This window comes from Berghia stephanieae, chromosome 1 (assembly GCF_034508935.2).
Source record: "Berghia stephanieae isolate SIO BIC M18660-M18661 chromosome 1, UCSD_Bste_1.3, whole genome shotgun sequence".
Lineage (NCBI taxonomy): Eukaryota > Metazoa > Mollusca > Gastropoda > Nudibranchia > Aeolidiidae > Berghia > Berghia stephanieae.
Genome location: NC_088360.1, coordinates 82,456,534 through 82,480,999, shown reverse-complemented (window position 1 = coordinate 82,480,999; position 24,466 = coordinate 82,456,534). Strand labels below are relative to the sequence as shown.

The 24,466-nt window shown below is 34.8% G+C and overlaps 1 protein-coding gene across 7 annotated transcripts in view; it reads left to right on the top strand.

The window, feature by feature from the left end:
- LOC144959114 (extracellular tyrosine-protein kinase PKDCC-like) overlaps positions 1-21,752 on the top strand; it is a 63,165-nt gene extending 41,413 nt beyond the window's left edge. For all 7 annotated transcript variants that reach the window (XM_078891562.1, XM_078891581.1, XM_078891592.1 and 4 more), the window contains 4 exons: positions 17,080-17,288; positions 18,261-18,514; positions 19,197-19,373; positions 20,647-21,752. In XM_078891562.1, coding sequence (XP_078747688.1) covers positions 17,080-17,288; positions 18,261-18,514; positions 19,197-19,373; positions 20,647-20,729 — 723 coding nt within the window. In that variant the 3' untranslated portion in view covers positions 20,730-21,752. The remainder of the gene's footprint in view (positions 1-17,079; positions 17,289-18,260; positions 18,515-19,196; positions 19,374-20,646) is intronic.
- Positions 21,753-24,466: the final 2,714 nt, after the last annotated feature.

Here is a 24,466-nt window from a genome sequence, read left to right as displayed (position 1 = left end):
AACAGCAACATATAACATGTAGGACGGGACATGACGCCTGTTAGGCGATATTACAATTTTTCGGACAGGTACTCATTTTACACCTGAGTACGATGAGAGAATGTGAGTAAAGAGCCTTTTCCAAGGATTCAACTATGCGCCGAGTGCGAGGCTCGAACCCAGGACCTTCCGATCCGAAAGCGAGTGTCATACCACTAGACCACATAGCCGATAATATTTGTTTTCTGTAAAACAGTATAGTCTTAATTATAGCTTAGCCATAATTCAGATGGGGAGGGTGGGGGGGGGGGGTCCTCATAGCTAAGTTGGTAGAGCACTCGCTTGCACATTTCAAGATCGATCCTGGGTACACTCGAGATTTTTTTTCTATCCCCCCCCCCCAAACCCTCACAATGTCTATCGAGCAGTTATTTGGTAGCTGTGTCTGTTAGATCTGTCGGAAAGTACTTTGCGATAGACTGGCGGCAATTGATAATGTTCGTTTCACGCTATAGAAACCTGGATAAACTCACGCTCCATGGGCATTATGGCTCCGAAGAATTACATTTTAACTCTCTCCTTACCGGCCATTTTCCGGATTTTCCCCAAAACTTCACAACCAACCCATACAAAAATAGATTTATTTCACTCAAACACAAAATCTGTTAGTTCTTGCGATACATATTTTTTTCTGCTTAATGAGCTCTTCAACACTGTTAATATGCTTTAACTATAGCAAACATTTTTGTTCAAATATTATGATGTACAAAAGAGATTAGATTGACAAAATGTTGGTTGCATCGTAACAAATGTGACGATGGTTAAATTTCAGACGGTAGTAGTGATATTATTATATCATCCATATAGTATCTTGTAATATTCATTCTGTCAGATATTGTTGTCCTCTTGGTTGTACCCTTCTTAGAAAACACGAGTCTCTCTCTCTCTCTCTCTCTCTCTCTCTCTCTCTCTCTCTCTCTCTTCTCTTCTCTTCTCTTCTCTCTTTCTCTCCTTATGTGTATGAGTGTGTGTTTGTATGTGTGTATGTACTTGTATGTGTGTCCAAGGGTTTGTTTGTCAGTGGGAGGGGTAGAGTCCGGAGTGTCAAGAACTTGCCTATTTACTCAATGATAACGGGACTTTCATGTTGGCACATACCGACATTTAGTGGGGAATGCCAAAGCAAACGTTTGTTATAATTGTATGATTAGTGCCCGGGGAACCCTTTATAATATTATTATACTCTCTCTCTCTCTCTCTCTCTCTCTCTCTCCCTTTCTCTCTCTTTCTCTCTCTCTCTCTCTCTCTCTCTCTCCCTTTCTCTCTCTTTCTCTCTCTCTCCCTCTCTCTCTCTCTCTCTCTCTCTCTCCTATTTATGTCTTTAAAAAATACATGCTTTGTGTATGTGTTTGTTTCCTTATCTATCGGGAGTTGTAAAATAAAACATAGCCTAATATATACGAGAGAGAGAGAGAGAGAGAGAGAGAGAAAGAGAGAGAGAGAGAAAGAAAGATAGAGAGAGATAAAGAAAGAGATAGAGAGAGAGGGGGAGCGAGAGAGAGAGAGAGAGAGAGAGAGAGAGAGAGAGAGAGAGAGAGAGAGAGGTGATTGGGCAAATACATGTTCAGCTGACCACATTATAACAATCCAATATTTGAGGCTTGCTTTTTTTTTTTTTAGACAACATGAATTGGAAAAGCGTCAGATTGTTTAGGCTGTTTCTCAAATACAATTATGTTGAATTGTAAGGAATCATTATAACAGTGAATGGGGAAATAATAGATACCGTAATTTAAACTGCCTATTTACATTGAAATGATTTCAAAGCATTTCACGTATTTACGTTGGCTTAATGAGTATAAATAAACAGTTTGTTTATTATCGTATTTAACTAATTAACTGCTGTATTTTGGCAAAACACGTATTTAAAGATTTGGCCAGAAAACACCGTCTTCAAATGTCGATCAATTTAAATGACCCTCATCTTGTCAAAAATTCCCAATCTCTTGACTTCATTAAAATCGATCGATATTTGAAGGACACATTTTCTGGCCAAATTTTAAACCCCGGTTTTCCAGAGTACGGCAGTTAACTGGTAAAAAGTATCAAGGGAGAGCTGCTCAAAATATTAATGAGTTTCGAATATGGCACGACACGTACAAACACGGTGCCGCTTGACACTTATGTATTATCAACGTGTCAAATGGCCTATTCTATTCATATGTCATAACGTTTTTAATGGGTTTTATCGATTCTGTTTTAAGAACTTTATATTCATTTCTAATTATTTTCTTTTCTTTATGACATTCGATCGGTTTGTTTTGTTTTGTATCGTATCGTTTTTAATAGGCTTTTAAAAAATTGTTTAATGCTTTGTGAAACTTTTCTTTGCTTTTTTGTTTGTTTGTTTGTTTTTTTATTTTTTTTCTTCTCTCAGTTTCTATATTGTTTTTGCTTATATTTAATTAATTAATTAATCAAATAAATAATAATGATAATAATAATAATAATAATAATAATAATAATAATAATAATAATATTGATAATAATAATAATAATAATAATAATAATAATAATAATAATAATAATAATAATAATAATAATAATAATAATAATAAAACAATCTGTCAGAGGAACTAGGAAGAATGGATATACCATCAGCACAGAAAACAGACGAGGTACTGCGCAACGCCATCGACAGGCATGCGCCAAGGACAACTAGAATAATAAATTCCAGGAAACCGTCTCCGTGGTTTAACCAGAGTGAAAAAACTGCCAAAAGGGAAAAAAGGAATGCAGAGGCATCGTGGAGAAAATCGGGCCTTGAGATTGACCGGCTGATATATATAGCAAAAAAGCATAAGTATAAAACCACCTGCAAAAGAGCAAAAAGAAACTATTATAACACAAAACTGTCATCAGTGAGGGACACTAAGGAATTTTTCTCTGTTTCAAAGGAACTTTTAGGGGAAGAAAAGGGCATGTGTCTACCCACTAATATCCCGGTAGAAAAGCAGCCGGATGCATTTTCAGATTTCTTTTCGGGAAAAATATCGAAAATTCGGAACAATTTGGACCTCGTGCAAAATGAAGATATAAATTTCCACCCTTTTTCGGGTTCACAGGGATTCTCTTGTTTTAAAGAAACAACTGAAGAAGAAATTTCTAAAATAATTTTTTCATCTTCCTCGAAGTCATGTGATTTAGATCCTTTACCAACTAATATTTGAAATTATGTCTTCCTGAATTGTTACCTTGCATAACTTATATTATAAATCAGTCACTTATCTCAGGACAAGTCCCAGATATCTATAAACATGCAATTGTAAAGCCTCTCATAAAAAAGCAAAATCTCAATGTAAATGACCTTAGTAACTACCGTCCCGTCTCAAATCTGCCATTTCTTTCTAAAATCCTTGAAAAAGTTGTACTCAGACGTCTTTCACAACATCTCCATGAAAACAATCTATGGGAAAAATTTCAGTCAGCTTATCGTTCTTACCACAGCACAGAAACTGCTCTGTGCTGTGTTGCGAGTGATTTGCTTGATGTTTTAGATAAAGGTTCTGTTTCTCTTCTGACATTGTTAGATCTTTCGGCGGCGTTTGATACTATTGATCACGGTATTCTCATTAAACGACTTAATATAACCTTTGGCTTGTCTGGGACTGTCTTGCAGTGGTTTGAATCTTATTTAGATGGCAGAAAGCAACAGGTTATGATTTTAGATAAACTTTCTCGTCAACATACATTGTCTTTTGGTGTTCCTCAAGGCTCTGTTTTGGGTCCAATTCTTTTTGTTTTGTATACTTCTCCATTATCTAATGTCATCACTGGTCATGGGCTGCGCTATCATCTCTATGCAGATGATACGCAACTTTATGCTACTGATAAAACTAAAAATCTCGAAAATATTGTGAAACGTGTGGAAGAATGTGTGACGGATGTGAAAGAGTGGATGGATGCAAACAAGTTGAAAATGAATGAGTCAAAAACAGAAGTGATGATTGTGGGAAATAGAGGGCAGTTGAAGGTGAATGATGGTCTTGAGGTGTTGATTGGGGGTGAAAAGATCAAAGTTTCAAAGACTGTGAAAAATTTGGGTGTCTATTTTGATTCAGAAATGAAAATGTCAGCTCACATTTCTGCTCTCTGTAAATCTTTATACTTTCAATTGAAGAAAATCAGTTCGATCCGTCAGTATATTGCAATTGGAACATGTAAAACATTGGTTGTTTCCCTCATTTTTTTCGAAACTAGACTATTGTAACTCGCTGCTTGTCAACTTGCCTCAGGCTTCTATTAAACAATTGCAACTACTGCAAAACAGTGCTGCAAGATTAGTTTTTGGCAAAAAAAAATTTGATCATGCAACCCCTTTGTTGGCCTCTCTCCACTGGTTGCCCATTGAAAAGCGCACATATTACAAAGCAGCGTGTCTTGTTTATAAGTGTTTGGCTGGTATAGCACCGGCATATCTCACAGATCACGTGGTCATGTGTAAATTTGAAAATTACACTTTAAGATCATGTAATGACCAAACGAAAATTTCGGAAAAAAGATCAAGAACAAAATTTGGTGATAGATCGTTTGCTTGTTTCGGCCCCAAGATTTGGAATGAACTACCACGTGGTCTGAGGGAGTGCAAGTCTTTACCTACTTTTAAAAAGAATCTCAAGACACATTTTTACTGTATTTGTTTTTCTTGACTCTATATGAATCCTTGATTTGGCTATGAATTGTTATTGTTGTTATTATTTTATTTTTTTATTTTTTCACTTAAAATTGATATTTATATTGTAAAGTGCCCAGAGCTTGTGTTTTACACGAGAATGAGCGCTATATAAATGTGTATTATTATTATTATTATTAATAATAAAAATAATAATAATATTAATAATGATAATAATAATAATAATAATAATAATAATAAATAATAATAATAATAATAATAATAATAATAATAATAATAATAATAAGAAAAGAAGAAGAAGAAGAAGAAGAAGAAGAAGAAGAAGAAGAAGAAGAAGAATGATGACGATGATGATGATGATAATAGTGATGAAGAAGAAGAAGAAGAAGAAGAAGAAGAAGAAGAAGAAGAAGAAGAAGAAGAAGAAGAAGAAGAAGAAGAAGAAGAAGAAGAGAAGAAAGAAGAAGAAGAAGAAGAAGAATGATGACGATGATGATGATGATGATAATAGTGATGAAGAAGAAGAAGAAGAAGAAGAAGAAGAAGAAGAAGAAGAAGAAGAAGAAGAAGAAGAAGAAGAAGAAGAAGAAGAAGAAGAAGAAGAAGAAGAAGAAGAAGCATTAACATCATCAAAATCAAAAATTGATTAAATGAACGACGGTGTGGATGGCTCTAGATAGTGCGGCGATAGCTCAAGGAGAATATAATGTATATCACTTTACGGCAGCATTTCGGTTGCTTATTGAATTCCTATTGCATAAACTGACATAAGGCAAAGTATTTTGAGGATAGTCTATTGTCAACAACATTTCGAAATCATCCATTCATAACAACATTTACATCAATCTAAAAACAGTAAAACAAATAAATTAAAAAGAAAGCAACCACAATCACACAAAAATCCAAATACAATGAAGAGGACATGAAAATGTCGCAGTCTTGTTGTGTTTGCTCATTCAAGTAGGTACATTATAATGTAGAAGGATGTGGCCCATTATAATGTAGAAGGATGTGGCCCAGTCGTTGGATTGAAGGGCTCTCTGTCATTCGTGGCAGGCCGGACTTGTGGTCCGTTAAACGAGCGCTCGGATGACGCTTACTATGCGCCCGATTTTACAGTTAATGTAAATGTATTTGTCTTAACAAATTATATAAGTAACCTTGCTTGAAGAGGAGCCGCATAATCCAATGCCAACGGCAAAGAATGAGAATCAGGCTGCTTGAATCCTTTCCTTAGGTAGAAGGCATAGGAAAATCGACACATTCATTACGATGGTGCACCCGACAATTTTCTTATTCTGATTTCTCTTGTACATCAAAAAATTCAAAGAAATGCTTTGATTACAGCTATAAATACTATAACACTATGCTATAGAGCTCATTTTGCCGAACAACGTTCTGTATAGAATGCACTTGTTACTTTTTTGTTTGAGTAAGAAAAGTCTATTTTTGTGTTTGGTGGGTGTGAATTTTCGGGTGGAATTCTAAAAATGGCCGGTAAGAAGAGAGTTAAAGTTAAAGAAAAAATAGTGTTCATTTCCTGAAATGGCAACGTCTCAAAATACAAGGGAACCGAGTGCGTCTTTTTCCAGTTTTTAAAAACAATCCATAAGATATCCATCGATTGAAACATGTTACACACTATGTAGATGAGTCAACATACAATCACGTTTTTAAAACTTACCAATATTACTAGAATTCAAAACAATTTTGTCACAAATTGTACTTTCGTTACAACATAATATCCGTCATGTGCAGCAAGATTATAAAATACGAGTCATTTTCTGCCTTACTCTGGAAAAACCCATAGATGTCCCAGGTTTGAGAGTTTTTGCCAAGTTGAGGATCATTTAAATCGATTGATATTTGAAGGATGAGTTTTCTGGCCAAATGTTTAAATATGGGTTTTTCCAGAGTACGTCAGTGTTGGTCATTGATGCATTATTTTAATTGATGTTATTTAAAGCTGTTGTTTTGTTGTTTTTTTTTTTGTATTTGGGGGGGGGGGGGGTTGTTTTGCTTTGTTTTATTTAGTATTGTTTTTTTTTAAATAGCATTTTTTAAAAAATTGCACTCTGCGAGCGCTCGATTACAGAACGTATTCATGCGGGCTTGGACACTTGGGGAAGGTAGAAGGCATGGCAGGTGACACTTATGACATCTCTAGTGCCTCTTATTGTATTCAGGTGGGTAAACACTGAGAACCGGTGATAGGAAATGTTATAATACATTCGATTTAATGGGGACCCTACTGTGGTCAAATCGGTGGAGCTAACAAATCATACACATTTTGGTTAAGTCGATTATTATGCTCTTTCCTCAACCTTCCTCCTGTCTGCCCAACGGTAATAAGGCAGCGGAGTCTCATTAACTTGTAACGGAAAGTATTAAATCAGTTTCTCTTATCCACCGACGATGGCATACCGAGACGCCTAAATTGGCCCATAAACGTCTGTGCGATATCCAAACAAAACAGATCGAGGTGAAATTAATTTGTTGACGTGTTTTTAAAACCGACTGAGCGCCATGCAGTCTTGCAACTTTTGGCAAATTGGTCAATGTCTCCATCCGTCTTGTACTGGTTAAGTTCATGACCCATGTCACAAATCCAGATTATCCGGTGCTTTCCTTGTAATTGTGTGTGTGTGTGTGTGTGTGTGTGTGTGTGTGTGTGTGTGTGTGTGTGTGTTTTCTTTTTCTCCATACAATCCGGATAGGCGGGATTCCGGTCAAAGTGGGGAGGACGAGACATCCCGATATATCACGCTGGCAAAATCCCATTTTCTCTTTTTGTCCTGAAAATGTTTACTGTGTAAATCGATAGATGAAGATTCCCCTAGCTCGTGATCGGAGTCTTTTGAAATTTCTTGTATTTTTGACAAGGTACTGGTTTTCTATAATCTCTCAATTAATTCACAGTATAGTTTTCTCGTCAAAATTGTAGAAGGTATTTTTGTCAGCGTATGGCTGCATTTTGTCAACAATGAAGTCACTGTTTTTTGATAATTGTTAAAAGATCTCTCGTATCAATTTTGTTTTTCAATTGTCCGCAAAGAATTTTTAACATTGAATTTACTGAAATATTTCGAATATTATATCCATGAATAGCAGTTGCAATTTATGTGGAATACAAAATCTGAATTCGTATGTCACAAGATAAGATCGATTGATGACAGGTCATCGTTCTTGGAATGCTTATCTATTTCAACTTGTGACACTCTTTGGAGAAAAGCTTAAGTGACTATTTTCGGTAAAGTGTCTTTAATTTATGCGTGTGTTCTCCTTCTCCTTTGGGATAATAATAATTAAAAAAAAGAATATATAAAAAAATTCGTTTTACCTGCAAGCATATCAAACTATGTAGACTGTTAACCCTTTCGTTATTGAAATGGCCGCTAATTGGACAGGTCCTGAACTCGACCCCGTGCCACGATTTGGCGGTAATGGATTGCCTGACATGGCTTTTGTACCTGGCCGAACCTGCAATAATACCTGTTATTTGGGTCTAATATTGCAACACGTGCCGGCGTAGAATACAGCGCTCGTGTTATATATATATATATATATATATATATATATATATATATATATATATATATATATATACATTTATTTGAAGAAATACAAAGTGGTGGTGAGGGGGGGGGGGGGGGGGGGGGGGATGAAAAAGCTATGGTCAAAATCAACCCCAAAAAAAGTTTGGGTTTTTATTTTTTGCCCATGTACTCCTCCTCCCACCCCTCTCTTCTTCCTGTCAAACGATAAATTATGACAAACATTGTAACTGGAATGGCACCCATACTTTGAATGAGTATTGTAAGCATTGAATCGCCTCATCAACCAAACAGTAATCTCCGTGATATTTGGTCGTCTGTCTGGTAACCAGAAGGTTTAAGATTCATTATCAAGTCGATATAGGTTGAATATATTTTGGTGATTAATTTTTATTCTATTTTCATTTCTACTTTATCTGGAACAGCACCGTATATATATATATATATATATATATATATATATATATATATATATATATATATATATATATATATATATATATATATATATATATATATATATATATATACATATCCACACATAATATATAACAATTCCCTATTATTCATTTCCATTTATTTTAGAACCACTAGCCCATGCATACATAACACGTTTTTAGTTTACATTTCCTCAACACGGAGAGGGATGAGGAGGAACGAAAGAGGGAACACTTGACAATCCACGCCTCAGCTGGTCCTGGTAGTCATTTGTTAAAGGCCTTGCCCGTGTTTTGTCCCAACCAGAGTCTATGACATGTTCTATTAGCCTTAGATTAGCTTGCTCTATTCACCTCAATTATGCTCCCTGTGGCGCAGAGCCGAAATGTCGCGAAATGTAGAATAGGGTACCTCTCGGGCTTGAAAGGCCTGCCTGATGACAATGAGTCTCCGGTAAATGTCGGCACTCCACGGGGATTTTGGGATCTTGCAATACTCGACTAGACTAAATAATTGCCGCGTTAGAACTTGTTCAGTGTATCTGTATGTGTGTATGTGATGTGATGTGTGTATGTGATGTGATGTGTGTAGTAGGTGTATGTGATGTGATGTTTGTATGTGATGTGATGTGTGTATGTGTGTGTATGTGATGTGATGTTTGTATGTGTGTGTGTGTGTGTGTGTGTGTTTGTGTGAAATGTGTTTGTATGCGATGCTATGAATAAACTGTATTTCATTTGTGTAACAGTGTAGTTAGATGTGTACGTGTTGTGAGTTTAACACGATTGCGGCTCCTCCCAACAGCTTTTTAGAGCTCTGTCGTTGACATGTCAAGTGTAATTTGGTCTATTCAGTTTGGCTATCCAAGCAGATGCCAAATTATGTTTGATTATCAAGGGGTAGAATTATGGAATGGCAAAGGATTTGGAGGATATATATATATATATATATATATATATATATATATATATATATATATATATATATATATAGAGAGAGAGAGAGAGAGAGAGAGAGAGAGACATAGGTGGATAGATAGACAGATAAATACATAGATAGATAGATAGATAGATAGATAGATAGATAGATAGATAGATAGATAGATAGTTAGATAGATAGATAGATAAACGGACCTTCAGGCTTCTCAAAAACATTCAAGAGAGATACTTTATTATTTAAACTAAAACCAGATAAAAATCTGAAATAAATTATATTATGTGATAGCTTCCAGTGAATTAAGAAAAAATATAATATCCTACACAAAACCACACCCCCCCCCCCCCCCCCCCCCCCCCACCCAATTCGTGCCTTTGTTTCTTTCGGAAATTCTCGGAGTGGAACATCCCTCATTTGTTTCGCTGATTGTCTCCCCTGTTTGGAAATCCTATGAAATCAATAACTTGAGAAATCTTATCAAAGGAGACGGAATAAAATCAGACACACTGTTCCAAAGATTCTACAGCCTTAGATTTTAAGACAAACGACTTAGGTGAGAAAGCGATTATGTTACAACTCCCATCAATGTACGCTAGGACAGCTGGAATCATCATGCAAACTGCGCCCGATTTCGCCCAACATCTTTTACGACACCAATAGTATGTTAACAGAGGATACTCAAATAAAGTGAAATGAAACAATACATCTTTAAAAATGTAATAAAGTCATTGGACGGCATGAGACAAAGCCTGTAAATTTACAGTTATACCAACGGGTTTAGAACCTTAACACTTTGGACTTCATCGTTGTGAACTCTTACGTCTAGACCACCTTCACCTCATCACAAAGCGGCGAGTTGCTCAACCAGAAGGTGACAGCATTAAGAACGGGACAAATCACCCAGCAAAGCGGGGCTTTTATGTGACCTCCTGTTCCCAGCCCATGAGCAATAAATCACTCAATTTTCTCCCCGCTTCGTCTAATGGCCACGGATTTTAACACGTACACTCTGTATCGTCATAATATAAAACTATCTTTAAAAGCACGGGTCCATTAAAATCACGTCGCGCTCGTTTAACGCTTTTGGGCGTGGGAAAGACGATCGATAATCTTACATGACTCTTCTTTTTGTCTTCAAAATAATTCATGATCAAATTTCTTTTCTTTTCTGTTTTTTTTCTTCTTCTTGTTTGTTTGTTTTTTTTGGGTTTTTTTTTTTGGATTGATGAGTTAGCTCGAACTCGAAGTCTGCACTATTGTTACTGGTTCATATTATATTCTCACGTAAATTGGCAACAACAATATGATGGTAAATTACTGTATGGCTTCTTTCAATGGTTGTTTGTGCGTTTGTTTATTTTTCGGTTTACTTCTTGCTGTCTTTGTAACCCACCACCCCCCCCCCTAACCCCAACCCCTCGTTTTTTGTAATCAATTCCGCCGGCAGTAAAATTTTAACTAATTCGGTGAATCAGAGGATACGGGAAAGTAAATTAATAGCCGTTTAGCCAGTTGACTGCTGTTCTCTGGAAAACGCGTATTTAAAAAGTTGGCCAGAAAACCTGTCCTTGAAATATCGATCTTGGCAAATACTCTCAAACCTGGGCCCCCGCGAGGTAATATCAACTAACACGCGTCATAAAAATAATTTTAAAAAGTAAATCAAATTCCTTTTATCCATCCCATAAAGGAAATTATTCTCTAGAGTCTATTCCAAGGGAACACTGGAATAACCCAGGCGTCAGCCGCAGTGCAGTGCTACAAATTGAGCCAGGGCGAGGTATCTTGCTCAAGGCAACAGAGCGCAGCGGAGGGTGTTCGAACTCGGTACCTTCCTGGCACGAAGCAAAGAGCGTACCGCTGAGCCCCGCTGTCCGTTTTACATGTTACGTAGTGCTGTTGGCGAGGAACCCTTTGTAAAGCGTTTTGAGCACGTTTAGTAGACATTGCACTATATAAAAGTTTTTCTTTATAAAAGCTCAAGGAACTGATTTCCCAACCAATCAATACGTCAAAGACAACAAATTTGTATTCATCCCCATTCACCCCATTCATGAACGCTTCCTTTTGCACTCATTAACCTCCCAGAGCAGATAGGTCTTTCAATGGTTTCCTATCGACCTGCCACGTACCATTTCAATAGACAAAAGGACCACTCTGCCGTACTCTGTAAAAACCCATATTTAGATATTTGGCCAGAAAACTCGCCCTTCAAATATCGATCCATTTAAATGACCCTCATCTTGGCAAAAACTCTCAAACCAGGGACTTCGCGAAGTTTGAGAGATTTTGCCAAGATGAGGGTCATTTAAATCGATCGATATAATTTGAAGGACGAGTTTTCTGTCCAAATTTTTAAATATGGGTTTTTCTCGATTACGTCAGCATTGTTTCTATAGGCTTCTTTGATACAATTAAGACGATGACTAAAAGAAAACAAAAAATCATATTTTTTTCTAGGTAATATAAATAAAGATCATACACCTAAAGTCTTTGACCGGTTTTCTATTGGATAAAAATATAATTAGAACAGACCTAAACACTCATAAAGGCAATTGGTTTTAGGAATTTTTTTGTGCGTTTAAATTACTGAGTTGGTTGCGATCAACAAAATTGCGCATGTTGTTTACCTGAACTTTTTGTAATTCAACAGTTTTGGTCTTAAGAATTTTTTTTATGCTGAGTGTAAAGGGCAAAATTGATGTCATAAAAATTGATTCCATAACCGTTTAAAGATCAAAATCCTCTTCCCATAAGCGGCTATGGGGTCTTTTCGAGGTCCCAGGTTAGAGAGTTTTTGCCAATAGGAGGGTCATTTAAGTGGATCGATATTTAAAGGACGAGTTTTCTGGCCAAATCTTTAAATAATTGGTTTCTCAGAGTACGGCACTAAAATCGTTCCCAATTTGACAATACGTTATCCATATATTTTGCTAGATGCAGTCACATTTATAATCATTTACACTTTTCATGCGACAAGAAGACATAATAAAATAAATTAAAATAAATGTGAACATTAATATAGCGCATTTTCCTGGATTCACCATGCGAAATGCGCTTCACAGTGTTTCTTTTATTCCCCCAGCAGGCCACATTGAGTCATATTTCCATTTCTTACAGTACCGGTTGGCTTGTGGATGTCCTTTTGTAACTCTCTTGAATATCCGTCACTAATTATAGCCAGGTACTCATTCACACCTGAGCCGAATGGATTGAAAAGTGGTAGAGACGCACAGATTAGATTTTTCTCCGGCCCCAATGTTTTGTATTTTTTATAATATAAAGAAAGTCTTCCCAACCTGGAACTGATATCTTTTCTTTTTTTTCTTTTTGCCGGGTCAAACAGAAGACTTTTTCAACTGTGAATAAAAAATAGCTTTATTTATGAAAATAAAAACATTGCATGTAATATATATATATATATATATATATATATATATATATATATATATATATTATATATATATATATTATATATATATATATATGTGGTGAGTGAAAATTTTGAATTGGTCGGCTCCAGCTGGAACACTTCTTTTGCCATTTGCTATATAGACGGACTTTAAAATAAAAATGCCGCTTGTAAGGTAACAATTTAATACTATGAATTGAAAAGAAGTCAAAAAGAATATAAAACACAAACGTTAAAACTTTTAGAGACAGATATTCATTCCAACAATGATACAAATTTTTTTTTTCAGCCCCCCCCCCCCCCCCCCCCCCATTTAATTAAAACCCACCCCCTCAAAAAAAAAAACATTAAGAGAGAAATGTAACATGTAACTAGAGAATTAAACCTGTTTTTGTATTTAGGTATGTAGTATTGGACGGGCCAAGCAAACAATCCATTTCCCAGCGTAACACTAAGTAATATATTATATTTTCGAAGTAAATAGAGTGAATCTGGGTCCAGGAGATGAAGAAAAATAGAATGAAACTGAGCTGCGTAACGTTTTAGGGGAAATTTGATAGCTTGACATAGAAATTGGGTACAGAGTTAGGAGGAAAACGATATCAAATGTAAGGCAAGAGAAAACTCGGGAACTGTATTGCCTGCCATGCCGCACACCGACAAAACCCAATTTATTCATTTTGGCCAGAAATCTTCAAACATCTATAGATAGTATGCGCTTGGCTAAGAAGCTCATAACATTGCCATCCGGAAGTATAACGGACCAACACACAAAACATTGTGTAATCATGAACTTTCATAGTCGGGGTAATACAGTTTAGTGAGAATCGCTCACAAACGCGGATGGCAAAATACAATAACAAAGGCTTGAGTGACGTCATCTTCGAACTCTCTATACGATTAAAATGCCCGAAACTTGTTAAATTTTGTAAAAATGTCTCAAACTGAAGATATCTGAAAGCAAAAGTCTCGTGTTTGAGACTTAAAAAAAAACAATTTCGACACGTTAGAAGTCATCTTAATTGATCGTATTTGAATTGAAAATTTTGTGGCCAAAATGAAACAAAAGCTTTATGTCGGAGTACGTCAGTGTGTTAGAAATAGTTATATCTCCACCTCCGGTTGTCTCAGTGAATTTAGAATAAATAGAAAATATCCCCTTATATTTCACCAGACAATTTTATTAAATGTAGCAGCAAATGGCTTGAATCCATCTATGGTCTTTGGATTTCTATTGATTTGTATCAGTTAATTGCCGAACTATGTAAGGACATTATTTAAGATTTCAACCTGGAAACTCGTCCTTCAAATATCGATCGATTTAAATGACTCTCAACTTGGCAAAAAACTCACAAATCATTTTTCATTTTTTTTCTGTTCTCTCTATTATTTTTTTTTTTCTTTTTGATTTGTCTATATCCACACCAAAAAAAAAAAAAAAAAAAGAAAGAAAGAAAGAAGAAAGAAAGAAAGAAAAATGAAAAAGAAGAGAAAAAAGTTGGCGAGGGGCGGGGCCTCATCTCAATCAATCGATATAATTTGAAGTATAAATTTTCTGGCTCATTTTTGTTTTTAAAATGCGTTTCTTCATCATTTGGCAGTAATGGTGTCAACTCATCGAGCTTTGCAAACATTTACGTTATTTTAGCGTCTGTTTCAAGCGTCCGTTTTGCCTGCCGTTCTCCCGTGTAAACACTTTTAGGGTAAAATAGAACATTTTGTACCGACTGAATCTTTCTCGAAAAAACATTATTTCTCCCATTACCTTTCTTTATATATCCTCCTTAATTGCTATGGATATACTTCCTATGTACTCTAGTTAAGTATATATATATATATATATATATATATATATATATATATATATATATATATATATATATATATATATATATTGTATATATATAAATATATTGTATATATATATATATATATATATTATATATATATATATATATATATTATATTAAATATATTGTATATATAAGCCATTAGAGAGGGAGAGAGAGAGAGAGAGAGAGAGAGAAGAGAGAGAGAGAGAGAGAGAGAGAGAGAGAGAGAGAGAGAGAGAGAGAGGCTGGGTAGTGGGGGGGGGGGGGGGGGATAAGGTTGAGGTCTCGAGAGGGAAAGTGGAGAATAAAGAGAGATAGAGCAAGAGAGTGAGAGAGAGTTAGAGAGGGAGAGAGAGAGAGAGAGAGAGGGAGAGAGAGAGAGAGAGAGGGAGAGAGAGAGAGAGAGAGAGAGAGAGAGAAGAGAGAGAGAGGGGCTTTCTTTAAAATGTTTTGTGAAAACAAATTATTTTTTTTAAGGATTATTATTATTATTATTATTATTATTATTATTACTATTATTATTATTATTATTATTATTATTATTATTATTATTATTATTATTATGGTGATGATGATGATGATGATGATGATGATGATGATGATGATGATGATGATGATGATGATGATAATAATAATAAGAAGAAGAAAGTTGATAATATAATAATAATAATATAATAATAATAATAATAATTATTATTTTATTATTATTATTATTATTATTATTATTATTATTATTATTATTATTATAATGATTAATAATAATAATAATAATAATAATAATAATAATAATAATAATAATAATAATAATAATAATAATAATAGGCCTTACGTCTTCCATTATTTCTCTGTCCATATACATAATGATCGCGACCTAAATTATGTGTTGCTGCCAACACCAAAATTCTTCACCTAATCAATTATATTTGACATTCTGACATATCCACTTTTCTTACAATGTTGCTTGGATGAATAAGTCGATCGCTCGTTCTATTTTCTTTTTCTTTTTCACGACACGGCTCTTCATAAGAATATGAAATTATCGTGTCAGGTTTATCAAAATTAGAAGTTTCATGTTATTGAATGTGCGACGGGATATTGATGTTCTTTTATAGATAGTAAGATTTTAAATGTCCTGCGGTCTTGAGACTAAAAGAAAAAAGCGGGCTTTTATATTGTCATTGAAAGTGCTGATAATGCATTACAAGGGTCCTAGTTATCTGAAGGACTGAAAAATATAGGGCAAGACATGCGAGCACTGAGGTACCTTTATAATGCACTCTCGATAGTGCCAGGCTCAGAAGAAGAAGAAAAAAAAAAAAAAACAAACAAAACAAACAAACAAACAAATCATTCAAAAAAAAAACATCTTCTAAAATTTTGGCAAGAAAACTCATCCTAGTCCCATTTTTGAGAGTTTTTGACAAGATGGAAGTCATTTTAATCGATCGATTTTTTGGAAAATGATTAATATGGTGTTGGCAATGATTGTGTTGTTGTTGTTTTGTTTTTTTTTTCAGTGTACGGCAAGTAGAGACAGTACTTTTTACCATCTAAGCCCTAGATATTTAACAACTGAGAATAGCGTGAAAGTCGTATTCATTTAATCAACTTTGCGCCTCACATTATGACGTGATTTGATGCTTTGCTTGACAATATTAATGTGAAAAAAAAGTTAAGACTTTACCTAGGGTCTACATGTATCAAGTTCAAGAGCTTTTGATAAGTTGGAATTATTTATCTTTATCTTTCGATGTGATAATTAATATTATGAAGTAAACCTTTTTATGGCCGAAATAAGGGCACGCATTTGATTTTGTCACGATAACGTAATATGAGCTGATGTGATAAAACTTGATTGAAGTGATACGTAGAATTCCTTCAAAAACTTCAAAAAATCACCTCTTGCGGTTTGTTTTGGGTGGGTGGGGGGGGGGGGGGGGAGTTGTTGGTTTTTGTTTGTTTTTTGTTTTTAATTCTATTTATGGCAAAATCCCTGTTAATTTTCATTATACGATGATAGAATGAGTTCCTAACAAGAATGTCCAAACATTTGACTACCAGGAATGAAATTGAAGCATTGTGAGTGGCGAAGCGTATGTTGAATACATGGATATTCTCTGTATTAATGTTCGCATAAAAAAAACCACAAAAAAAGAACAAACAAAAAAAAAAAAAAAAAAAACAAAAAAAACAAACAACCCTCTATATTCCATATTTCTCCTCATCTTTGCCCAGATTTCCTATGATCTCATCAGAGTAGTCGAGTTCCTGACTCGGTCTCCTTACGGGTCGGTGTCCCTAAACGACTTCCAGCGTACACAGTTTGTCAGGGTGAATGGAACGCTCAAGCTATCGGACGTGGATGATGCAGGGTTTGGAGAACCAGAATGTCTGCATGATAAACATTGTGTCATCGAAATCGGAAGACACAATTTGACAAAAAGGTAATTCAAAACTGATGATCATTGAATTCGCCCACCTTCCTTCTCCTTTATAAAAATAATTTTAATGAATGAATGAATTAGTTGGTTAATTAAATAATTAATTAATATATTTATCTATTTGTAAAGTAAAAACATCAACACTAACTTTTGTTCTTAATTCTTTAAAATAATTTATTTTACCCTTATCATTCGTCATGTTTACTTACCAATTGTACAACTAAACACGGAGCACCCATTTAAAAAAAATATCCTGCCATAGGCTGTTTAAGTTTAAGAGAGTCAAATCCATCTTTCGAAGAACGGCTTGAAGATCCCCTCTAATGTGTTTTTGAGTCGGAATCTCCACTGGCCATTTCCCACACCTTTTCCCTTTATAAGCAATTATGGATAATGTAAAAATGTTAATAGGAAATATAAACAGAATAGTCAGCACAAACTATATAAAATATCAATTTGTTTTCAAATGGCACGTGGGAGAATAAGGTCGTGGCATATTTTAAGCAAAGTGGAAGCCGGGCAAATGGTTGTACTTTGCGATTTTTTCATATCGCGTTTTCTGGTCAATACATTGAGTTATGTAATATTGCTGTACGTTCTTGGTTTAAACTACACTCATCCCGACAACACGACATAGGATACCGCCATCTTTTAGAAGAAGAATAGTCCATATTTATCACATCGTTGAAGACTTTAATACACAGAGTATGTATCATAATCCTAGATTTGTTGTCCTTACCTTTTGTCGTTATAAAAACTGTGATATTTATTCCATGCAACCATATTATGTGGATGTTGCTCGAAGGTCTAAAGGAATCGGTATCTAAAATATGTTACTTTTTGTTTTGAATTTGAACATTTTGTATGATTAGAGATAATGTTTAGTTTAAGACTTAGCTCAAGTCCATCGTGATTATTTTTTAAAGATTTAAGATCGTATTCAATTGCATCTCAATCTTCTTTCTTACATTTCAGACTTAAATGTATAGATGGCCACTGCAAAGGCTTCAACGAATACACCAACATCCGGAATGCAGGGCGCCATTTCACTTCCTTCTTATTGCCTCATGGGGCCCCCAAATCATTGCGCCCTCTACTGGACAAAATCGTGGACGACTTTGATAATCTAACCAATAATGCCATGGGACTCGTAAAAGATTTAGACAGAGTGGTCTCAATGTATAGTTCCGGGACATATTTAAAGAGGCCAAAAAATAACATCAAAACAGGTAAACATGCGATTAATTAAATGGTGGTGGTTGGTGGGGGGGGGGGGGGGGGGATAAGTTATACTTTAGATTCTGTTTCCCTTGTACTTGTATGCTGTATAGTCTTTCACAGCCATAATGATCACGGAGCCGGATTTTATCCCGGTTTCTTTAGCATGAAACGGACAGTAGCAATTGCTTGCTACCTTTGGATAGGTCTCTAGTCTGTTGCAAAGTACTTTCTACCCGAACTGACACCACCCAACTACCCAATCACTGCTGGATAGTCAAGGGTCAGAAATACATTTCGACTTCACTCTGGATCAATCTTGGTCCCTTCGTGTATGAAGCGAGTGCTCTGCCAACTGAGCCACAGGGCACTCTCGTGGTATGTTGTTCTCTCTCTCTCTCTCTCTCTCTCTCTCTCTCTCTCTCTCTCTCTCTCTCTCTCTTGTGTTTTTTTCTTTTCTTTTTTTTTTGCTTGGCGCTGAAATGACCTGAAAGTGTTTTAGGAGATTTTAAAGCTTCTATAAATTAACTAAACGTCCTTAGTTATCTGCATTTGCGAGACTTTGATTTGATTTAAACGTCAATTTATTTAAAGTAGTTAGTTTTAAGTATGTATCATCTCATGATTACAATGTTAAAAATCTCAAGCTCTAAGTTGAATTAATATCTGTGTGATCTATTTTTTAATTCCCAGATTACATATACCACAAGTCGCGTGATTACCCCGGTCAGTTTGACTACAGATGTCGATTTTCTATGAATGGAGGGTCCTGTACTGTGGCTGTATTCGACCTCCAGGAGGCACGGGACCTCTGCAACATGGATAGTGAGTGCAGGGGGTTTGTCTGGTCTCAGCAGAAGACGTGGACAGGTAAACAAATATTTTCTTTACTAAAACCGAGCTTTAAACTTGAGCTGTTATACATCGCAATAGCCACTAAACATGCTCATAGCGCCTTATAAAGTGTCCCTGACCAACAGCAACACGTAGCACGTAGAACAAGACATGACGCCTATTAGGCGATATTACATTTTTTTCCTCGAGAGAGACAATGCTGTTAACGGCCAAGTACTCGTTTTACACCTGAGTACTGTTAGAGAATGTAAGTAAAGAGCCTTTTCAAAGGACTCAACTGTGCGCTGAGCGAGGCTCGAAACCAGGACCTTCCGATTCGAAAGCGAGTGTCATAGAACATGACCACATAGCCGCACTTTATTAGTTATTGGCTTGATTGTAATGTTTACAGTACAGTGAAATTAAGTTGCTAGAAGCTGTGGGATGTAAAAGTAAGGAAAAAAATGAATTTTAACAGCTTCGAAAAAGAACAAAATACCTAACACAGAATGTATCGGACTCAAAACATTTCTTCAGCTATTAACGTTTTTATTGTCTTTGTTATTGCCTGAAGAAGGGCTCTGTTCCGTGTTTGATATTTTGTTCTTATTCGAAACTGTTCTATTAATGTTCGTACATTACTTTTTAATGTTTACAGCAAAAGTTAAGCCAAAACGAGAAAGTTGAGACAACTTGGAGGTGGGGGTATAATACGAATCTAATAATCTTTATCTCAGACCTGTCAATTACACAGATTTCATTGGTATCCTATATGTGCAGATGCTTTATAAGCTGAAAATTAGACACATTCAGATTATTTCCTTCGTTTCGGTAGGTTTTTTTTCACCAATTTTTAAAAGAAAAATGTGTAATATAGTCTTTGCAAGACTAAACCGATGTGCACATATATGCAGGTCTGACATCCGAACCCACTTGTGGGCCTAATTTAACATTGTTGTAATAGACAATGTTTTGCGTCATTTTTTAAGATGTCCATTACAACAATGAGACCATAAGGAATTGGGTTATCAGACCTATAAATAATTGCATGTCGGACTAAACTGACTAAACTTTTTTTTTTTGGAAAGGGGGGGGGGGGGGGTATGTAACATCATTGACACATTAATTTTTTTTATTTGGATTGAGATTTAAACCAATAATACCACATTCAAATGATGCACTGTACTCGGTTGCCAACAATGGTCCAAAATACTGTTTTATAATGTAAAAACAATAATTAAGGTTTTACTTGAAAACAAAACCTACTAAACTTTTGCTTGATATGTTTTTTTCTTTCTATTTTTTACAGGTAGAACATTGGTTCATTTCAAAAATGGTGTTGGAAAGGCAGCATTTAATGGTGAAACAGATTTATACGTCAAGCCTTCATGATCCAAGACGCATTTGCAATCATATGTTTAAAAAATACGTATTGTGCCATAGAGTTCTGTAGAACAGAGGCCATGCAATGCTTCAGCCATGAAGACAATCAAATTGTTTGGGATTCTTACGGAATGCTGCAATGCTGCCTGATTGTCTCGGATAACGAAACAAATCATATACAATATTACTGAAAGTTCTGTGGTATCTGATTCCGATTGGAAAGGGTAACTTTAACCGAGTTTAATCAGCGAATGACCTAAATGCGGCTCTTTGAGTTGACAATATCAATGATTGTCTCGGATAACGAAACAAATTATATACTATCTTACTGAGAGCTCTAATAGTCTCTGATTCCGATTGGAAAGGGTAACTTGAACCGAGTCTGAATCAGCAAATGACTCTTTGAGGTGACGATATCAATCAAAGATTACATGAATACCGTTTATCTATTGGTCATAAAAAAGAAGATTCACAACGTTAAATTCCATCTGTTTTATTTTTCCATCTAAACTTTACATATTCTTTACATATTCTCCTCTTTCATTGTCATTTGAGGTTTTACTATTTTGAGACATGTGTTCAAAACTAGGCCATACATTTTTGATTGGAATGACTTTGATTTAAAGCTGAAAGAGCTAAAATTGTCATTAAGCAATTTATGATGTCTGACGCAATGGATGACATTTTGTCTTGTACTCTTAGGAGGGGAAAAAAACAGAGACCATCCTGCCCTGCTGTGCCATTTATACAACACACACCTAAGATGGGTCGTAAACAACAAGAATACAAAAGTTATATGGCTTTTTGTTCTTGAGGAATGATTGATTTGCATTAGCTGTAATTAATGCGTTGTTTTGATTTTGAGGTGAGTTATACACCATCTTGGTGTTACAGAGGGGAGTAAGTAGACATAATTGTCCAAGGCATACCTGTGATATAATTCTGTTGTTACTGATAATGGTTGTTGTACTTTGTCATTGAATTTGTATTGAATCAGTAACAGTTGCATGATTCTTTTCAGAGTGAAAAGAATATTATATATATATATATATATATATATATATATATATATATATATATATATATATATATATATATATATATATATATATATATATATATATATATATATATATATACAGGCCTGTAAATGGTTGGTGAAAAAATTGTCGGAACTTTTTGAAACGCGAAAATAGACACAACAGGACAAAAATATGGACACAACACAGATATGTCACGTCATTATTGACTAGTCAAATCAGGTCACTTTCCCCTATTTATTTCTAACGAGATCCTTATTTTATGGTATCAAAAAAAAAATCCCAATTATTTGAGGTCCCAGGTCTGAGTTAGTTGTAAAATGAAAGGAAGAGAACAATTCCTACCCTTTTGAAGGATGTGTATCTAGACGTCTAGTGCTCGACACGGGAAGCTGCGTATCCTCGCTCCTGTTTGTGTTAAATGTTTACGCTGATTCTTTCGTTTATTTGGATTAATTCTTATAGAAGAAGAAGAAGAAGAAGAAGAAGAAGAAGAAGAAGAAAGAAAGAAGAAGAAGAAGAAGAAGAGAAGAGAAGAAGAGAGAAGAAGAAGAAAGAAGAAGAAGAAGAAGAAGAAGAAGAAGTGGTGCGGTGGTGTGAGAGCTTTCGAAGAAGAATATATATTTCGAAGAAAAATAATTATTTCGCATTATTTTTTTTTCCGTCTCACATCGGTACGGAACCAAAGAAATATAGAGACTGAGAAATAAGAACTGGAGATATGCATGTGTGTCGGTAGCAAAATAGAGAGAAACCTTCCGGTCCGGTTCGACACACTTCTGTAAGTGCGTTATTTACTGACTAGGTGTGTGTGTGTGTGTGTGTGTGTGTGTGTGTGTGTGTGTGTGAAGACGACTCGCGCGAACTTCGCGACCTCTCTCTCGCTGGCTGTGGCACAGTAGCCAGGCAGTGAATACATACACGTCTAGCGGAGCGTGTAGGTGGCATGATAATATTATAGCTAACTGATAGACGGCTTGTTTTGTCTTTGATGCGACAAATAAAAAGTTTTTTGTTTTGTTTTTTTTTAAGTCGGCATTTGAAACGAAATAAAAATATTTTATTTTCTTTTTTATTGGTTCTGTTCTTTAGGGTTACGAATTTTATTTTTACTATTGTCTTTTTTTTTCCTTTTTTTTTTAGCACTAATAGAGCAAAATCGTACTGTCGGAAATCCGACAATAGACGGAAGCTTTACAGGCCTGATATATATATATATATATATATATATATATATATATATATATATATATATATATATATATATATATATTATATATATATAATATTTCAAGTATAATTGTGATTAACTTCTACAATATTGTTTCGAGCATTCACTCTCATCAGGAAGTGCGAATCCTCGAAACAATATTGTGAAGTTGATATCACAATTATATTTGAAATATTTTATAAAATGCTCCTTTTACCAAAAAGTTGAGTACTATTATTTCTTGGTTTATGTTTTTATTATATATATATATATATATATATATATATATATATATATATAATATTTCAAGTATTAATTGTGATTAATTCTAAATATTGTTTCGAGCATTCATCTTCATAGGAAGTGCGAATCTCGAAAACAATATTGGAAGGTTGATATCACATTATATTTGAATATTTTATAAAATGCTCCTTTTACCAAAAGTTGAGTACTATTATTTCTTGGTTTATGTTTTATTAATATATATATATATATATATATATATATTATATATATATATATATATATATATATATATATATATGTATGTGTGTGTGTGTGTGTGTGTGTGTGTTGTGTGTGTGCGTGTATATGTGTATGTGTATCTTAGTATTGTGATGAAATTCGAATTTTTCATAAAATACAAAATACACAGGGGTAGAGGCTAGGTGGATATATTGCAGGTCTGATAACTGAATGCAATTACGGGCTTGATTTGACATTGTTGTAAAGGACACTATTATGCTTTGGTGTGCGAGTATTTCCATTACAACAATGAACCCATAACAATTTGGGTTATCAGACCTGCAAATAAGTACACATTGGGGAGAGGGGTTATAGGATCAAATGTTACTCAAATATCAAACTATTCTCCGCAGTCTTTGCTATTTAATTCTGATGTTTCCTTTAGTACAGAGTATTAAAATGAATTTTTAAAATAAACCTCTCGATTTCTGACTTCATATTTATAATGTTAGAGTTTACCATTGGATACATGATGCTAGTACCACCATCAGGCCAACCAATATCCTTGCTCACATAAGTGTCAAGTTTTTTTTACATACTCCAATCAGATCTGCCTATATTTACAAAACTTTCGTAGAATTACCAAAGTTTGGATACAATTTCAGAACTTCATGAGCATCTCTTATTCATTAAAATTTATTGAAAATGAGGGTCTATGCAAGAATAGATAATTCTAAGGGTTTTGAAGTGTTATATTATCGTTGTGAGGTTAAATTGTTAATTTTAAAGGAAACTATAGCTACTGCAATTTTTATCTCCTAAAAATTATGAATTTAAAAAAAATTTCAAGTAGGCTGGCCTGCCTCCAATATTTTAAAAAGTGTGTATGTCCATAATACTACATTGAAACAAAATAGGTATATAATCTATGGAAATATACCAAGGGCGTCCCATTCTAATTCTAGCTGTAAACAAGCTTCGTGTACGTAAAAATTATTTTTTAAAAGCTTATATTAAAGCAAAGTGGCCGA